The sequence below is a fragment of the Rana temporaria genome, chromosome 2, assembly GCF_905171775.1.
Source record: "Rana temporaria chromosome 2, aRanTem1.1, whole genome shotgun sequence".
Classification (NCBI taxonomy): domain Eukaryota; kingdom Metazoa; phylum Chordata; class Amphibia; order Anura; family Ranidae; genus Rana; species Rana temporaria.
Genome location: NC_053490.1, coordinates 142061518 through 142075495, shown reverse-complemented (window position 1 = coordinate 142075495; position 13978 = coordinate 142061518). Strand labels below are relative to the sequence as shown.

The following is a 13978-nucleotide window of genomic DNA, read 5'->3' as shown; positions in this document are numbered from 1 at the left end:
GGAAGAGAGCACACGCAGCTCGGAGGCACGCCACACACCGCAACAGTGACTGCGCAGTCATTCAGGTAGGACAGAGTCAGACTATAACTATATCTACTACTACTAGTGATTATTGTTTAAACAACTAATTTAGTGCGATTGTTAAAAAGTACAACTAATGATTTGGCCAGCATTATTGTGTTGGAGTTGTGCATTTAGACATATTCTATTCACCTGTGTGGCAGAATAAACGATTTAAAGGCCAGTTACAGATACATTTATTAACCAAACACTTGTTATTTGAACGGCTCCATTTTAAGCATAGACGCACTTTAAAACAGCCATGCCATGCTACTGGTCTGCTACGGTAATATTAGCTATCGCTGCTGTGTTTTTTTTTTTTTTTTATATGCCCTCTGCCTCCTCCTCTTCCTGTGATGTATTTGTAATGTATTAACGTTTTAAAGGTGGTTCAAAACATCTATGATGCTATTGCTAGGCCTATGCCTAGCTAGCTTACTTAGCTAGTAGTATTATATCAGCTCTAATTATCGCTGCTGTGATTTTTTTTGAAGTCCCTCGGCTCCTCCTGACTGTATTTATATTAACAAGGTTCTAATAAATACGTTTTTTTGAGAATTGAGAGAGAATCGTGATCTTCATTTTAAGCAAAAGAATCGCGATTCTCATTTTAGCCAGAATCGTGCAGCCCTACTGCTAGGTGGCGCTTCCATTGCGGTCGGCGTAGAATATGCAAATGAGTCGTTACGCCGATTCACGAACGTATGTCGTTTCCGTAAGAGATACGCGGCGTAAAGATAAACATGCCCCCTAGGTGGCGCATTCAATGTTAAGTATGGCCGTCGTTCACGCGTCGCAATTTCGAAAATTTTACGTCGTTTGCGCAAGTCGTCCGTGAATGGCGCTGGACGCCATTAACATTCACGTCTAAATCAATGACGTCCCTGCGACGTCATTTACCGCAATGCACGTCGGGAAATTTTAGGGACGGCGCATGCGCAGTACTTTCGGCGCGGGAACGCTCCCAATTTAAATTATCCACGCCCCCTACCCGGATAATTTGAATTAGGCGGGCTTGCGCCGGGGGAATTTACGCTACGCCGCCGCAACTTTACAGGCAAGGGCTTTGTGAATCAAGCACTTGCCCGTAAAACTTGCGGCGGCATAAATGAGATACGTTACGCCGCTGCAGATGTACCTGAATCTGGCCCTATATGTCTTCCAGGTTTTTTTCCCTTTAAAAAAAAACTTAAAGAGGAAGGAAACCCTCCGAATGAAAAACACAATTCCTGCAGACAAAGGCATAATCAGCTAGTATGCACAGCATTCTAGCCGATTATGTATTACTTACCTCAGATTGAAACCCCCGCAGCTCTCCACGTCTCCCCAGGGCCGCCAACATTTTGTCCCGGAGTGACTTCCAGGTATTGTGGCTCTGGCGCCGTGATTGGCCAAAGTCGCGATGACGTCACTCCCGCGCGGGAACGACACATAGTGCCGTTGGCTCAAGCGCGCATGTGCTGCATGACGTCGGCACATGCAAATACTGTACAGGGATATCTCCTAAACCATGCAGGTTTAGGAGATATCCAGTGCAGCTACAGGCAAGTCTAATTATAGGCTTGCCTGTAGTTTAAAGTGGTTGTAAAGGGTTTACAACCCCAATGTGTCCCATGTAAATTTGTGGGTTCATTAATGTACAATTTTTCCTGAGAAGTCAATGAAAAAATAAATATAGAAATCACATGCGTGCTTTTGTTTGTGCACGTGAGCTTATTTGCTTGCGCGCCCCCTTGTGTGTTTTACCATTGCCCAATTCTTCTGTGGGTAGAAGTCAAATGTTAAAGACTTCCTGTACATTTTACAAGGTATAAAAAATAAAACCACAAACAGCATTCAAACTTACATTACAAAAATGTATATTTAGAAATGTCACATTGTCAGTATGTACACTTTAGCATATACAAGCATACCACCATGTGTAAACACAAACCTATATTACATACACACAGGTATGCACAGGAACTTATATACAATAACAGTGGTGCCAATGTGTTCTTGCTACAGAAATATAGTGGGTAACAAAGACCATTTATGGAAATATAAAATGGCAAATAATGGGACAAAAACAAATACATGACAAAATAAAGCCCCTCATGTATACAAAAATTACAAATTCCACTAAAACATAATGAAAATTACAAAAATTTCCCAGTTCATTGAACAGAGCAAGTGGGTCAAGAAGGAAAAAGTTCAGTTTCCGTCAATAGAAGAGCCAGGATGTATGCATTTCCCAACACAAGCAACGTTTGCATTCTGTATATAGCTTAGTCTGAATCACTGCTGCTACTGGAGGAGTCTGTAGACATCACTTCAACATCATCTTCATTCTCTTTGTTGGGCCCCAGAGATTCCATTAAGAAGTCATTGCTGTGATTTGGCGGTAACATGTTTATTGACATGTCATTCGATTGCCATGGGTACTGGGGAGCCAAGACATCTGGGAAGACCAAACAGACACAACTTACTCATCAAAACTAGATTAAACAGAACTTGTCCAATGAGAATATAAGAACTGGCACTGCTTACTTGCTTAAAAAAAAAAAAAAAAAAAAAGCAGATTTAGGGGTGTCATCCTTGTCCTACTGAATATAAACAAGTACGCCTGTTATTAGTGGAACCGGCCCTGTTAAACCTCTGTATGGTCTTGGCCACTGTTCTGCAGCTCAGTTTCAGGGTCTTGGCAATTTTCTTATAGCCTATGCCATGTTTATATAGAGCAACAATACTTTTTTTTCAGATCCTCAGTTCTTTGCCATGAGGTGCCATGTTGAACTTCCAGTGACCAGTAAGAGAGAGCGATAACACCAAATTGAACACACCTGATCCCCATTCACACCTGAGACCTTGTAACACTAGCACGTCCCATGATACTGGGGAGGGAAAAAGGCTAATTGGGCCCATTAGGGGAGTACTTTTTTTGCCAGCAGTTTAAACCCTGTCGCAAGCTCCGTGGACTCCATGTCCGCCGGTGTCCCACGATCGGGTCAGAGCTGAAGAACGGGGAGATGTCAGCGTAAAAACACAACATCTCCCAGTTCTTCCTAGTGACACGTCACTGATCGCATGCTCCCTCTCATCGGGAACAGTGATCAGTGACGTGTCACTCGTAGCCATGCCCTATAACAGTTAGAATCACTCCCTAGGATACATTTAACCCCCTTCACTGTCATTTTTCTAGCACTGATCGCTGTAAAAATGGTCCCAAAATGGTGTAGTGTCCGATGCGTCCGCCATAATTTCGCAGTTGCCATTTTTTTTAATAAAAAGGCAATAAAACTATCCCCTATTTTGTAGACGCTATAACATTTGCGCAAACCAATAAACACTTTTTGGTAAAAGCAATATGTAGAAGAAAAATTGATATTTGTTTATAGCGTAAAAAACAAACGCAGAGGTGATCAAATACCACCAAAAGAAAGCTCTATTTGTGGGGGGGGGGGGGGGGGGGATAGGATTTTTGTACTCACTGTAAAATCCATTTCTCTGAGTTCATAGACGACACAGCATCCTTTGACAGTAGGGTTATGCACCTTCCTTCCAGGAGAGTTTAGGCAGAATTTACAGCACTTAAAGCGTTAACCTTTCCTTAGTGCCGCTCCTCCCAGGGGGCGTGGCTCCCCGGGCATAACCCACACCCTGCTCTAGCAGCCCCAGTTCGTAACAAGCAGTACAAAGGAGGGGTGGGTGCTGTGTCCGTCTATGAAGTCAGAGAAATGGATTTTACGGCGAGTACAAAAATCCTATTTTGTCTTGCGTTCATAGACGGACACAGCCTTCTTTGACAATAGGGACGTCCCCAAGCAGTGTCAATTTTTTTTCAAGGGGGTGGTAAAAAACACAGCAAACCAAGCTTCACCCCAAACAAAACCGGAATTACTCAACGGAGGAACTCCAACCTTAAACTCACGCCTGTAACACCCTGCGGCCGAAGGAAGCATTGAAGATGCACTCACATCCACCTTATAAAACTTTGAAAAAGTGTGAACAGACGACCAGGTTGCTGCCTTACACACCTGCAACACAGAGGCTTGATGTCGGAAAGCCCAAGAGGCCCTGGTCGAATGCGCCGTGACCCGAAAAGGAGGCGCCCGCCCCTTCAGGGCATAGGCCTGAAGCACAACCTGTCGGATCCACCTGGAAATGGTGGCCGACGACACTGCCAGACCCTTTCTGGGACCAGACACCGACACAAACAGTAAGTCCGACTTCCGGAAACGTCGCCGACAAGTAAACTCGAAGGGCCCGAACCACATCCAGAGAATGTAAAGTGGCCTCCTTCGGGTTCTTCGGCTGAGGACATAAGGATGGAAGAACAATGTCCTCATTAATGTGAAAGGCTGAAACGACCTTTGGAAGAAAAGAGGGCTGCGGACGCAGCACCGCCTTATCCTGATGGATGACCAAGTAGGGGGCCTTGCAGGACAAGGCCGCCAGTTCAGACACCCGTCTGATCGAGGTAATAGCTACCAGAAAAAAAACCTTTTGCGACAGAGTCAACAAAGGGATCTGCTGAATGTCCTCAAAGGGAGCTTGTTGAAACACCGAGAGGACCAAATTCAAGTCCCATGTGGGCAGTGGAGGGCGCACCGGGGGAGCCACATGGCGGACCCCCTGCACAAACATGCGTATCAGGGAGTGCACTGCCAAGGGACGCTGAAAGTAAACAGCCAGAGCAGATATCTGGCTCTTGACCGTGCTCAAGGCGGGAGCCTGATCCACTCCCCGCTGTAAAAACAGCAGAATCCGGGACACCACGTATGTACGAGGGTGCCACTTCATCTCCTCACATAGAGATGTAGGCTTTCCACGTACGATGGTAAATCCTTCTTGAAGTAGACTTCCGTGAGCGCAGCATGGTAGAGATCACTGAGCCGACAGGCCTCGGTCCTTGAGTACCTGGCTCTCAACAGCCACGCCGTTAAAGCCAGCAACTGTAAAGCAGGATGGAAGATCTGACCCTGCAACAGAAGATCTTCCCTCAGGGGTAGACGCCAGGGGGAGTCAGCCACCAGGTCCGCGTACCAGGAGCGGCGCGGCCAATCTGGGGCGTTCAGGATTGTTGGAATCCCTTCGGCTTCCACCCTGCGCAGCAGGCGAGGAAGAAGCTTCAGAGGAGGGAAGGCGTAAATCAGGCGATAGTGACCCCAAGGGTCTCTTGACCTGGCCACGAATCGTGGCACCTTCCGGTTGAGGCGGGACGCTAGAAGGTCGACGTCTGGAGTGTCCCATTTTCGGCACAGACCCTGAAACACCTCCGGGTGGAGAGACCACTCCCCTTGATCCAGAGTTGTACGACTTAAGGACGTCGGCTTGCCAATTCTGAACTCCAGGAATGTACACGGCCGACAGAGCCGGAACGGAACTTTCGGCCCACTGAAGGATGTGCGCGACCTCCGTCGCTGCAGCTGAGCTCCTTGATTGACGTACACTACGGCCGTGGCACTGACCGGTCGGCCCTGCTCCAGGGACCACCTGGCAAGGCATTGCTTGATTGCTCGGAGCTCCAGAATATTGATCGGCAGGCGGGACTCCTCCCGAGTCCAGCACCCCTGGGCTGACTGAGTGCCCCAAACTCCCCCCCAGCTGGAGAGGCTGGCATCCGTCGTGACCACCGTCCAGCGGCACGGCAGAAAGGACTTCCCGGTCCGAAGCACCGGAGACGTCAGCCACCACACCAGGGAGGACTTGACCAGATGGCTCAACTGAACCTGGTAATGCAGAGAAGACGGGAGCTTGTCCCAACATGACAGAATCTCCTTCTGTAGTTCCCTGGTGTGGAATTAGGCATACAGGACTGCCTCGAAGGAGGCCACCATCAGACCCAGAACTCTCATGCAGAAGCGAAGAGACGACCACTTCTGGGTCGACAACTGCCTTACTGCAGATTGCAGGGTCCTCAGTTTCTCCGTCGGGTGGAACACTCGCCTCCGCGGAGTCCAGGACTAGTCCGAGGTATTCCAGTCTCTGGGACGGAACCAACACTGACTTCTGGAGATTCAGAAGCCAGCCAAACTCTTGGAGAGTCTGACACGTGATAGACACGTCCTCCTCCAACTCGGAGCCTGAGGAAGCTTTCAGGAGAAGGTCGTCCAGATATCCCACGATAGCGATCCCTCGCTGCCTCAGCAGAGCTAGAATCGGGGCGAGCACCTTGGTGAAAACCCGCGGTGCTGAAGCCAAGCCGAACGGGAGGGCCACAAATTGAAAGTGATCCTCTCCGATCGCAAAGCGCAGAAACCTCTGGTACTTTGTGCATATGGGAACATGTAGGTATGCGTCCATGATATCCAGGGACGCCATGAAGTCCCCCTGATGGAGTGCCGCTATCACCGAGCGAATAGACTCCATCCTGAACTTTTGCACCTTGACAAAGCAATTGAGGGCCTTGGAGGTCCAGGATAGGGCGGACCCCTTCCTTCTTGGGGACCACGAACAGATTGGAGTAAAACCCCTGAAACCGTTCCTGCGAGGGAACCGGCACGATCACCCCCTGTCCAGAAGATCCTGGACAGCCCCCGACAGGGCCTGCCGGCGAACCGGAGGAAGTTGGAGGTTTGAAGGAAAAAAAAATTGTTTGGGGGACAAGAGAAACTATATTGTATCCAGAGGCAACCACTTCTCAAACCCAACGGTCAGATAGGAGAGACCTCCACCGATCCGCAAAGTCGACCCCCCACCCGAGACCCGGGCGGGGGCAGACCTTCATGCGGAAGCAGGCTTGTTGGGCTTGCGGTACCAGGTGCGCTTCTGCCCCGCAGCGGGGGGCCTTAGCACCTTGCGGACTTTCCTGCTGCACAAAAAAAAAAAAAACGCTTTGGGGTAGTAAAGGAGGGTCTTTGCTTGCGGCGAGGCTCCTTACCCTTCCCAGACTGTGGGAGCAGCGTGCTCTTACCACCCGTGGCATCCTTAATTATGTCATCCAGGGATGCCCCAAAAAGCCGTTCAACCTTAAAAGGCAAATCCACCAAAGCCTTCTTAGAGGACTGGTGTGCCAACCAGCATTTCAGCCACACAAGGCGGTGCAATACCACCGCATAGGCGGAAGCTCTGGAAAGCAAGGGGATCGTGTCCATGGCCGGCTCAGACACATTTTAGACCCTGAACCAATTGTTCAGCCAGGTCCCTAGAGGACTCGGGAGTGTCCCATTCCTCCAGCTCCTGCAGCAGGAGCTTCGCCCTTTCAGTCAGTCTGTGACACCAGGGTCCCGGCCAAAGCCGGCCTCACCGCCGAACCCACAACAGTGAATAGGGAGCGGGCCACAGCCTCCACTCTATCAGCAGGGTCCTTAAATGCAGGAGCCCCTTCCACAGGCAACGTAATGGCCTTGCTCAGTCTGGACACGGGAGGGTCCACTGACGGAGGAGAGACCCACTTTAAGAAGTCCTCCTCAAGGGGGCCAAGGAAACACCTTAGCGGTGCGTGGCAGTTTGCGGAACCCAAAAGGGACTGTTGCCTCTGCCACCTCCTCAAGTTTCAGAGTATCACGCACCGCAGAAATAAGAGCTCCAAATTCTTTGTCAGCAACTGACCCTGAAGCAGAGTCATCCTCACTGTCCGCGTGAGTTAAACCCGCAGCCTCTGACACTACAGAACCAGAGGAAGCAATAGCATGGTCTGACTCAGCGTCTGAGACATCCCCAGAAGCAGGCTCAGGGAGGGGGCGCTTTTTACCCCCCTTCTGGGCACTAGCCGCTTCAAACCTGGCGAGAAAAGACTCCAGGACAGCCGACATTGTCTCAACAGATGTGGCAGGGGGAGGGGCGTCAAGGGTTAACTCAGGCATTGCTGGGGAAGTAGTACCTGGTTCATGCTCCATAATGCCCCAGCGCTGTGTCACCCTCACTGCAAGGCAGAAAAAAAAAAATAAAAAAAATAAAACACTGGACACCTCCTGGCTGCTACTACAGAGTATGGGGGCCCCTGGGACTCACCACCCCTCACGGTGCAGCGCGGTCTGAGAGAAGGACAAGGTGTGTAGAAAAGCCGGCTGTGCTGCTTCTGTCTCCCTCAGGCAGATTTGCGGTCTTTTTTTCAGCACTAAAAACGGTCACACAAGCCCAAACGAATTCCAAGATGGCCACCGAATGAGTAAAAAACTGCACAGGGCCACAAGAAAATGGCCGCCGAGCTATATAGAGCGCGACTCCGGCAAAATGGCCGCCGTTGCGCATTTAAAAAGACAGTGACACAGCAAAAAAAGCACAGCACAAAAGTCACACCAGCCCCTGTAGTGAACACACACAGCTCCCTGCAGTGAAAACACAGCCCCCGCTCCGCACACAGGCCCAGGAGTATAAGAGACCCCAGAAAAGCCCCCCCCCCCCCTCACAGTCGATATCCCCATGGGAAAGAATGGAAACAAATCGCAAGAATTTTTTTTCCAGAGTACAGGACTCCAGAAGTGCCTGACCTCTCCTGTCGTTAGGCAGAAAAAAACTGGGGCTGCTAGAGCAGGGTGTGGGTTACGCCGGGGGAGCCACGCCCCCTGGGAGGAGCGGCACTAAGGAAAGGTTAACGCTTTAAGTGCTGTAAATTCTGCCTAAACTCTCCTGGAAGGAAGGTGCATAACCCTACTGTCAAAGGATGCTGTGTCCGTCTATGAACGGAAGAGAAAAGTCAATTTTGTTTGGGAGCCAAGTCGCCTGACCGTGCAATTGTCAGTTAAAGCGACGCAGTGCCGAATCGCAAAAAGTGGCCTGGTCTTTGGCTAGCCAAATGGTCCGGGGCTTAAGTGGTTAAAGAAGCTTATGCTACTTCTAATACACTGTTTTACTTTCTCCATCAGCTCATCCCCCACAGCCATTTCCTTTTGCATCAATTGACCCTCCCTCCTGGACTGTAAGCTTTAGCGAGCAGGACCCCCCCGATGCCTCTTGTACCAAATTGTAATGTAACTAATGTCTGCCTTAATTTTGTTAAGCTCTGTGCAAACTGTTGGCGCCATATAAATCCTGTATAATAGCAAAGTGTCATTTCTTCAGTGTTGTCACATGAAGATAATAAAATATCTACAATAATGTGATGGGTGTACTCACTTTTGGGAAATACTGTGCATACATTTACAAAATTAGCAAAATTCCCCCCTTTAGCATCATTAAAGTTGCTTACTAAACAGACAATCTGTTTCTGTATAATGCTTAGTTGAGAAAAAAAAAAAAAAAAAAAAAGGGGGAATTTTTTCTGTTAGGATTAACTAGATCTTGGTCTCTCAAAATTTTTTTCTTACCAAGCTGGAAAAAAAAAAAAAAAAGCCTTAAATTTACCTGGTAGTCTCCCTGCTGCCAGCGCATCCCCAGGCAAATGCCCATTAACACCATTTGTAGGTAGGTTACTCATCTGACCCAATAATCCGCTCCGCATCTCCAAATCTGTAGGGTAAGGGCGACGTGGATCCCCTTCAATGAAGAAATATAAATAAGTTAAATGCAGGCACACGGAAAGCATAATAATTCAGGTCAACATAAAATCAATACATCTTATGCCAAACGCAGGTGGGTTTCACCATCAGATGTGGCCGTGTCGTATGTTGACTGGTTTAAATAAAACCAATGTTGGTCATTTAAAAACACATACATAAGCAGTTTACTTTTAGTGAAAACTAGACAAGTGCAGATAAACAGTTACATATAACAATATACGCAAGTCGTAAACCCCTCTAAAACTTGTGCTTGGTGCCCACTCTTCCCATGATCCTCTGTCCATTAATGTAAAAAAGTAAGGCATCATAGACCAATAAAAAGACTTGAGAATTACAGCTATTTATAGCCCATCATATGTCAATTGTAAAATTTCAGGCTTGCAACTAATGGAGTTTAAAAAAAGGAAAATGTTCAAAACATTAAAAAAGAGTGCAGGCACCTAAAATCCTACTGTAAAAGCAGAATCCCAGGCCATTGTGACAGGCAAAACTTTGATACCTCCTGATCATGTGGAAGCCCGTCTGCTTCATGACACCTGACATTCCTACGACTATATTGAATGAAAGAAAAAACTTGTATAGCGCTACACATGCGAACTGAAACGCCTCAAGGCGTTTGGTATCCATTTACTTCTAATTTGGCCTTCAGAATAGATGGGTCTTGAGTTTTTTCCTGAAGGCCTGGTGATTAGTTTCCGTCCAGATATTGGTTGGTAATGCGTTCCATAGTCAGGGTCCTTGGACTGCAAATCTTCGCTCTCCTTTTACATCACATAGTAATGTACGAATACAAATAGGTTGGGGTAAGTTTTGCCCATCAGAATGGCTAGGGGATTATTCTATGATAGGAGGGTCCAAGAGACTGCTGCAGGTACGTACAGTGTCTAAACTTTGTTCCAGCAGCAGTATTTGTTATTTTCATGACTGCATCTCTTGCTGGTAATAAAGCCGTGTGCCCTTGCAGATTCTAACACAGAGTTAAATAAAAATTAACAAAATTCTTACCTGGAACCCATGTTGGTGGAGCACACACTGCATTGCTTGCACTAATCCGATGGGCATATTTAATCAGTTCCTCAGACGAGATGGCACCTGGGAGACATGCAAAACAAGATGTAGTTAATATGTACAAAAAGTGTTTATAGGCAGATTTTTTTTTAAAAAGATTAAACTGAGAAGTCTTGGGCAAAATTTGTCAGTATTTAATGTTTTTGCTGCTTAAAGCTGGTACTAATGTTAGGCTTGGGGTAACCAGCGATCAGAAAAAAAAAAAAAAAAAAAAAAAAAGGAGCTCTTAAAAAAGGATAAGTTCAACTTTTGTTTTACATCCATACCATATTCAGGGTGTAACCTGTTACAAGTTTACTGGCCCCCGCATCCCCCAATCCCCACCTGGTCGCATCATCCATTTACAGTATTCTATGAATGGGAAGACTACACGTCCAAACAGTCTTAGCAGCTGTTGGCTTGTAGTTCTCAATGAACTACCAGTAATCGTTGAGCACCCGGGTAGTTCGATACTTCCTGTCAGTGGTTTGCCCATACATCATACGGAAAGGCAGTTTTTACTGCCTGTAGTAGACCTGCATGGCATTAGCGATCTGTTGATTGCTGGTGCAATGCTTTCCAGTCTCCAAAAACAAAGCCTAGTCAATACACTTTTTACCAGCAAAAAAAAAAAATTTGCATTTATTATTTTTGTTAAAAAGGTGAACTTATCCTTTAAAAAGGCACCCATGCTAAACTTTTAAAGACACTTGTCCATTCAAGGAAAAGCAACAATCTGAGTAAAGTCCATCCCTCAGACAGTTTACTCACCTCTCCAGTGCTCTGTGGCATCCCTTTTTCTGTGGCTGCCAAACATTTGGTGAGCAGTTTGTTTTAAAAAAAAAAAAAAAAAAGGGAAAAAACAGCACTACCAGTAAGAGCTACGTTTAAAGGCCCACCCGAGATGGGCGCATTGAAAGCTTTAAGAAATGTTTGCAAAATGCTCTGTAAAAGTTTGTTGAAAAAATTACAAACATGTTGTATAAACCAACACCCTGTATAGCACATATATGTAATCAGAAAATCTAGAAAAATTTAAGGAAAAAAATAAAACTAAAAAAAAAGAAAGGGTCCTCAACCCCCAGGCCACGCAGCAGGTGAGCTAGCCAGCACTGCCACCCTCCCGCCACCAGAGGGTGCCTGCTGCCCTTCTCTTAGCATCTCTACAACCTTCCATCTCTGGTCGCCTTACTGAGGGAGGGGGGGATTAACACAAAACACACACGGTAACAGGAAACGGCAGCACCAATACACACACCCCCGGTCCATGAAGGGGTCGTCATCACACTAACCTTTTCTTGCTTTGTCTATAGATTTCAGCTTTTCTTTTGCTTGGTATACTGCTGTAGCCTGGTAAGAAAAAATAAAATCTATAATTAATATTTTTAAATTAAACTAGAAGAGTTGATAAAAACAAAGTTTCACTTCATGTTCTCCTTGCCATTTAAAAAGGAGCAGACAATAAGTCTTCATTCACATTTGTCCTTTTTGGATTTCGAGCGGAATTACTGCAATTCTGCCCACAATCAAAAAAAAAAAAAAAAAAAAAAAAATATGTTTGGGTGCCATTCATTTTTAATGGCACCTAAAAACGGTGCTGGTTTTCTGCGAAATTATATATATATATATATATAATATATAAAATATAAATATATTAAAATGCTTATAAAACACAGCGCGGTCTTACACACGTGCCTCGATGCGCTGGCGGGATAAAAACAGAACAGAAAAGGAGCAAAAACTACATCGACCAAACAAGTGACAATAAAACAAGAACAATCAGAGAATAAAAAATATAAAACATACAAAGCTAAATATATAAAATTTTTGAGCTATCAAAATACTTAATATTTAAGTCACCCCGAAAGCCTGGATATAAAGCCATGTTTTTAACAATCTCCTAAACTTTAGGAGATCATTTTCCAGTCTTATATGAAGGGGCAAGGAGTTCCAGAACTGAGCTCCTTGAACTTCCAGGGTCCTCCCACCACATTTGTTTTTAGCAAATTTGGGGATGTTCAACAAAGCCAAATTCTCAGACCGCAGCGATCTAGTAGGCACATGTCTGATGAATTTTTCTCTGAGATAGCCCGGTCCAAAACCATGGATGGCCTTATGCACAAGACACCCCGTCTTAAACTGAGCCCGTTGTGCCACGGGCAGCCAGTGTAAGGCTTGTAGGGATGGAGTGATGTGATCGTACCGGCCCACGCCCGTGAGTAACCTGGCAGCCGCATTCTGCACCAGCTGAAGCTTGTGCAAGATGTTCTTAGACACACCCATATACAGGGCATTGCAATAATCAAGTCGACTACCAACCATTGCATCGACCATAGAGATTTTGTCAGAGTCCTCGATAAAGCGAAACGTAGATCTCAGGAGTCTCAAGTGGAACTGGCATACACTTACCACTTGATTCACCTGGCTACGCAATGCCAACTTAGAATCAAGGATAACCCCCAGGTCCCTGACCTTAGAGACTGGTACCGGACTCGGTTTAAAGGAGTCTGGCCAGTCGGGCATCTTACTAGGGCAATCATGGTTACTGAAGATCATAGTTTCAGTTTTGGAGCCATTAAGCTTGAGGTAATTGGCTCCCATCCAGGTTCTAATCTCCTCCAAAGAGGCAAGATCAACACACACACACACATATATATATACATATATATATATATATACACACACACATACACATACATATATATATATATATATACACATATATACACATACATATATATATATACACATACATACACATACATATATACATATACATATACATATACATATACATATACATATATATATAATAAAAAAAAAGCACAGCAAGCCACAAAGCTCCTGCTCCGTTTTGGGGTGACAAGCTTCAAGCTAAAACCGCACATGAACATGCATTTTGCAATAGTACGACTGGAGATGGCATGCAGCACCGCACCAATTCTGCCAGAGATCCTAAAAACGCCAAATGCCCAAGGCTGCAAAAATCTGTAACCAACCCTCCATCTGTTAAAGGGACACTAAAGGTTCGTTTTTTATTAGATCAATTGATTGCTGTAAGCTAGAACATTTAAATATCACTTACCTCGTTTTTCCTTTTGACCACCAAAATACAGTAATCCAGGTTTGAAAATGCCATTTCCTGTCTCTCCTCTTCTTGCTTTCCACCAGCATCTGAGCCGTTTTGCATGGTGGAAAGCAGAATGTGCTCACCCCCTCCCTATGACTACAGCCCTGCGCGAAGATGCTCTTATCCCTCACAGGCATGGAGGCTAAGCCCAATGGGAACTGTAGTTCATTAGGCCGTGATGTAGCAAGAATGAATGCGCACCGCAAACCAAGAAGTCAGTGAGAACAACGATTCAGGAGTGACGGAGGTGAATAAAACAGCTCGATTTCAACAGGTATCAAACTAGTTAACCACTTAAAGACCTTAGGTGTTTTTCAGA

General features: G+C 46.0%; 1 protein-coding gene across 1 annotated transcript in view; it reads right to left on the bottom strand.

Moving 5' to 3' along the window:
- Positions 1-1902: 1902 nt before the first annotated feature.
- MED4 (mediator complex subunit 4) overlaps positions 1903-13978 on the bottom strand; it is a 28591-nt gene continuing 16515 nt past the window's right edge. Inside the window, exons 4-7 of the mRNA XM_040341239.1 lie at positions 11822-11879; positions 10488-10574; positions 9328-9459; positions 1903-2500 (exon numbers count right to left, since the gene is read on the bottom strand). Of these exons, the coding sequence (XP_040197173.1) occupies positions 2328-2500; positions 9328-9459; positions 10488-10574; positions 11822-11879 (450 nt within the window). The 3' untranslated portion in view covers positions 1903-2327. The remainder of the gene's footprint in view (positions 2501-9327; positions 9460-10487; positions 10575-11821; positions 11880-13978) is intronic.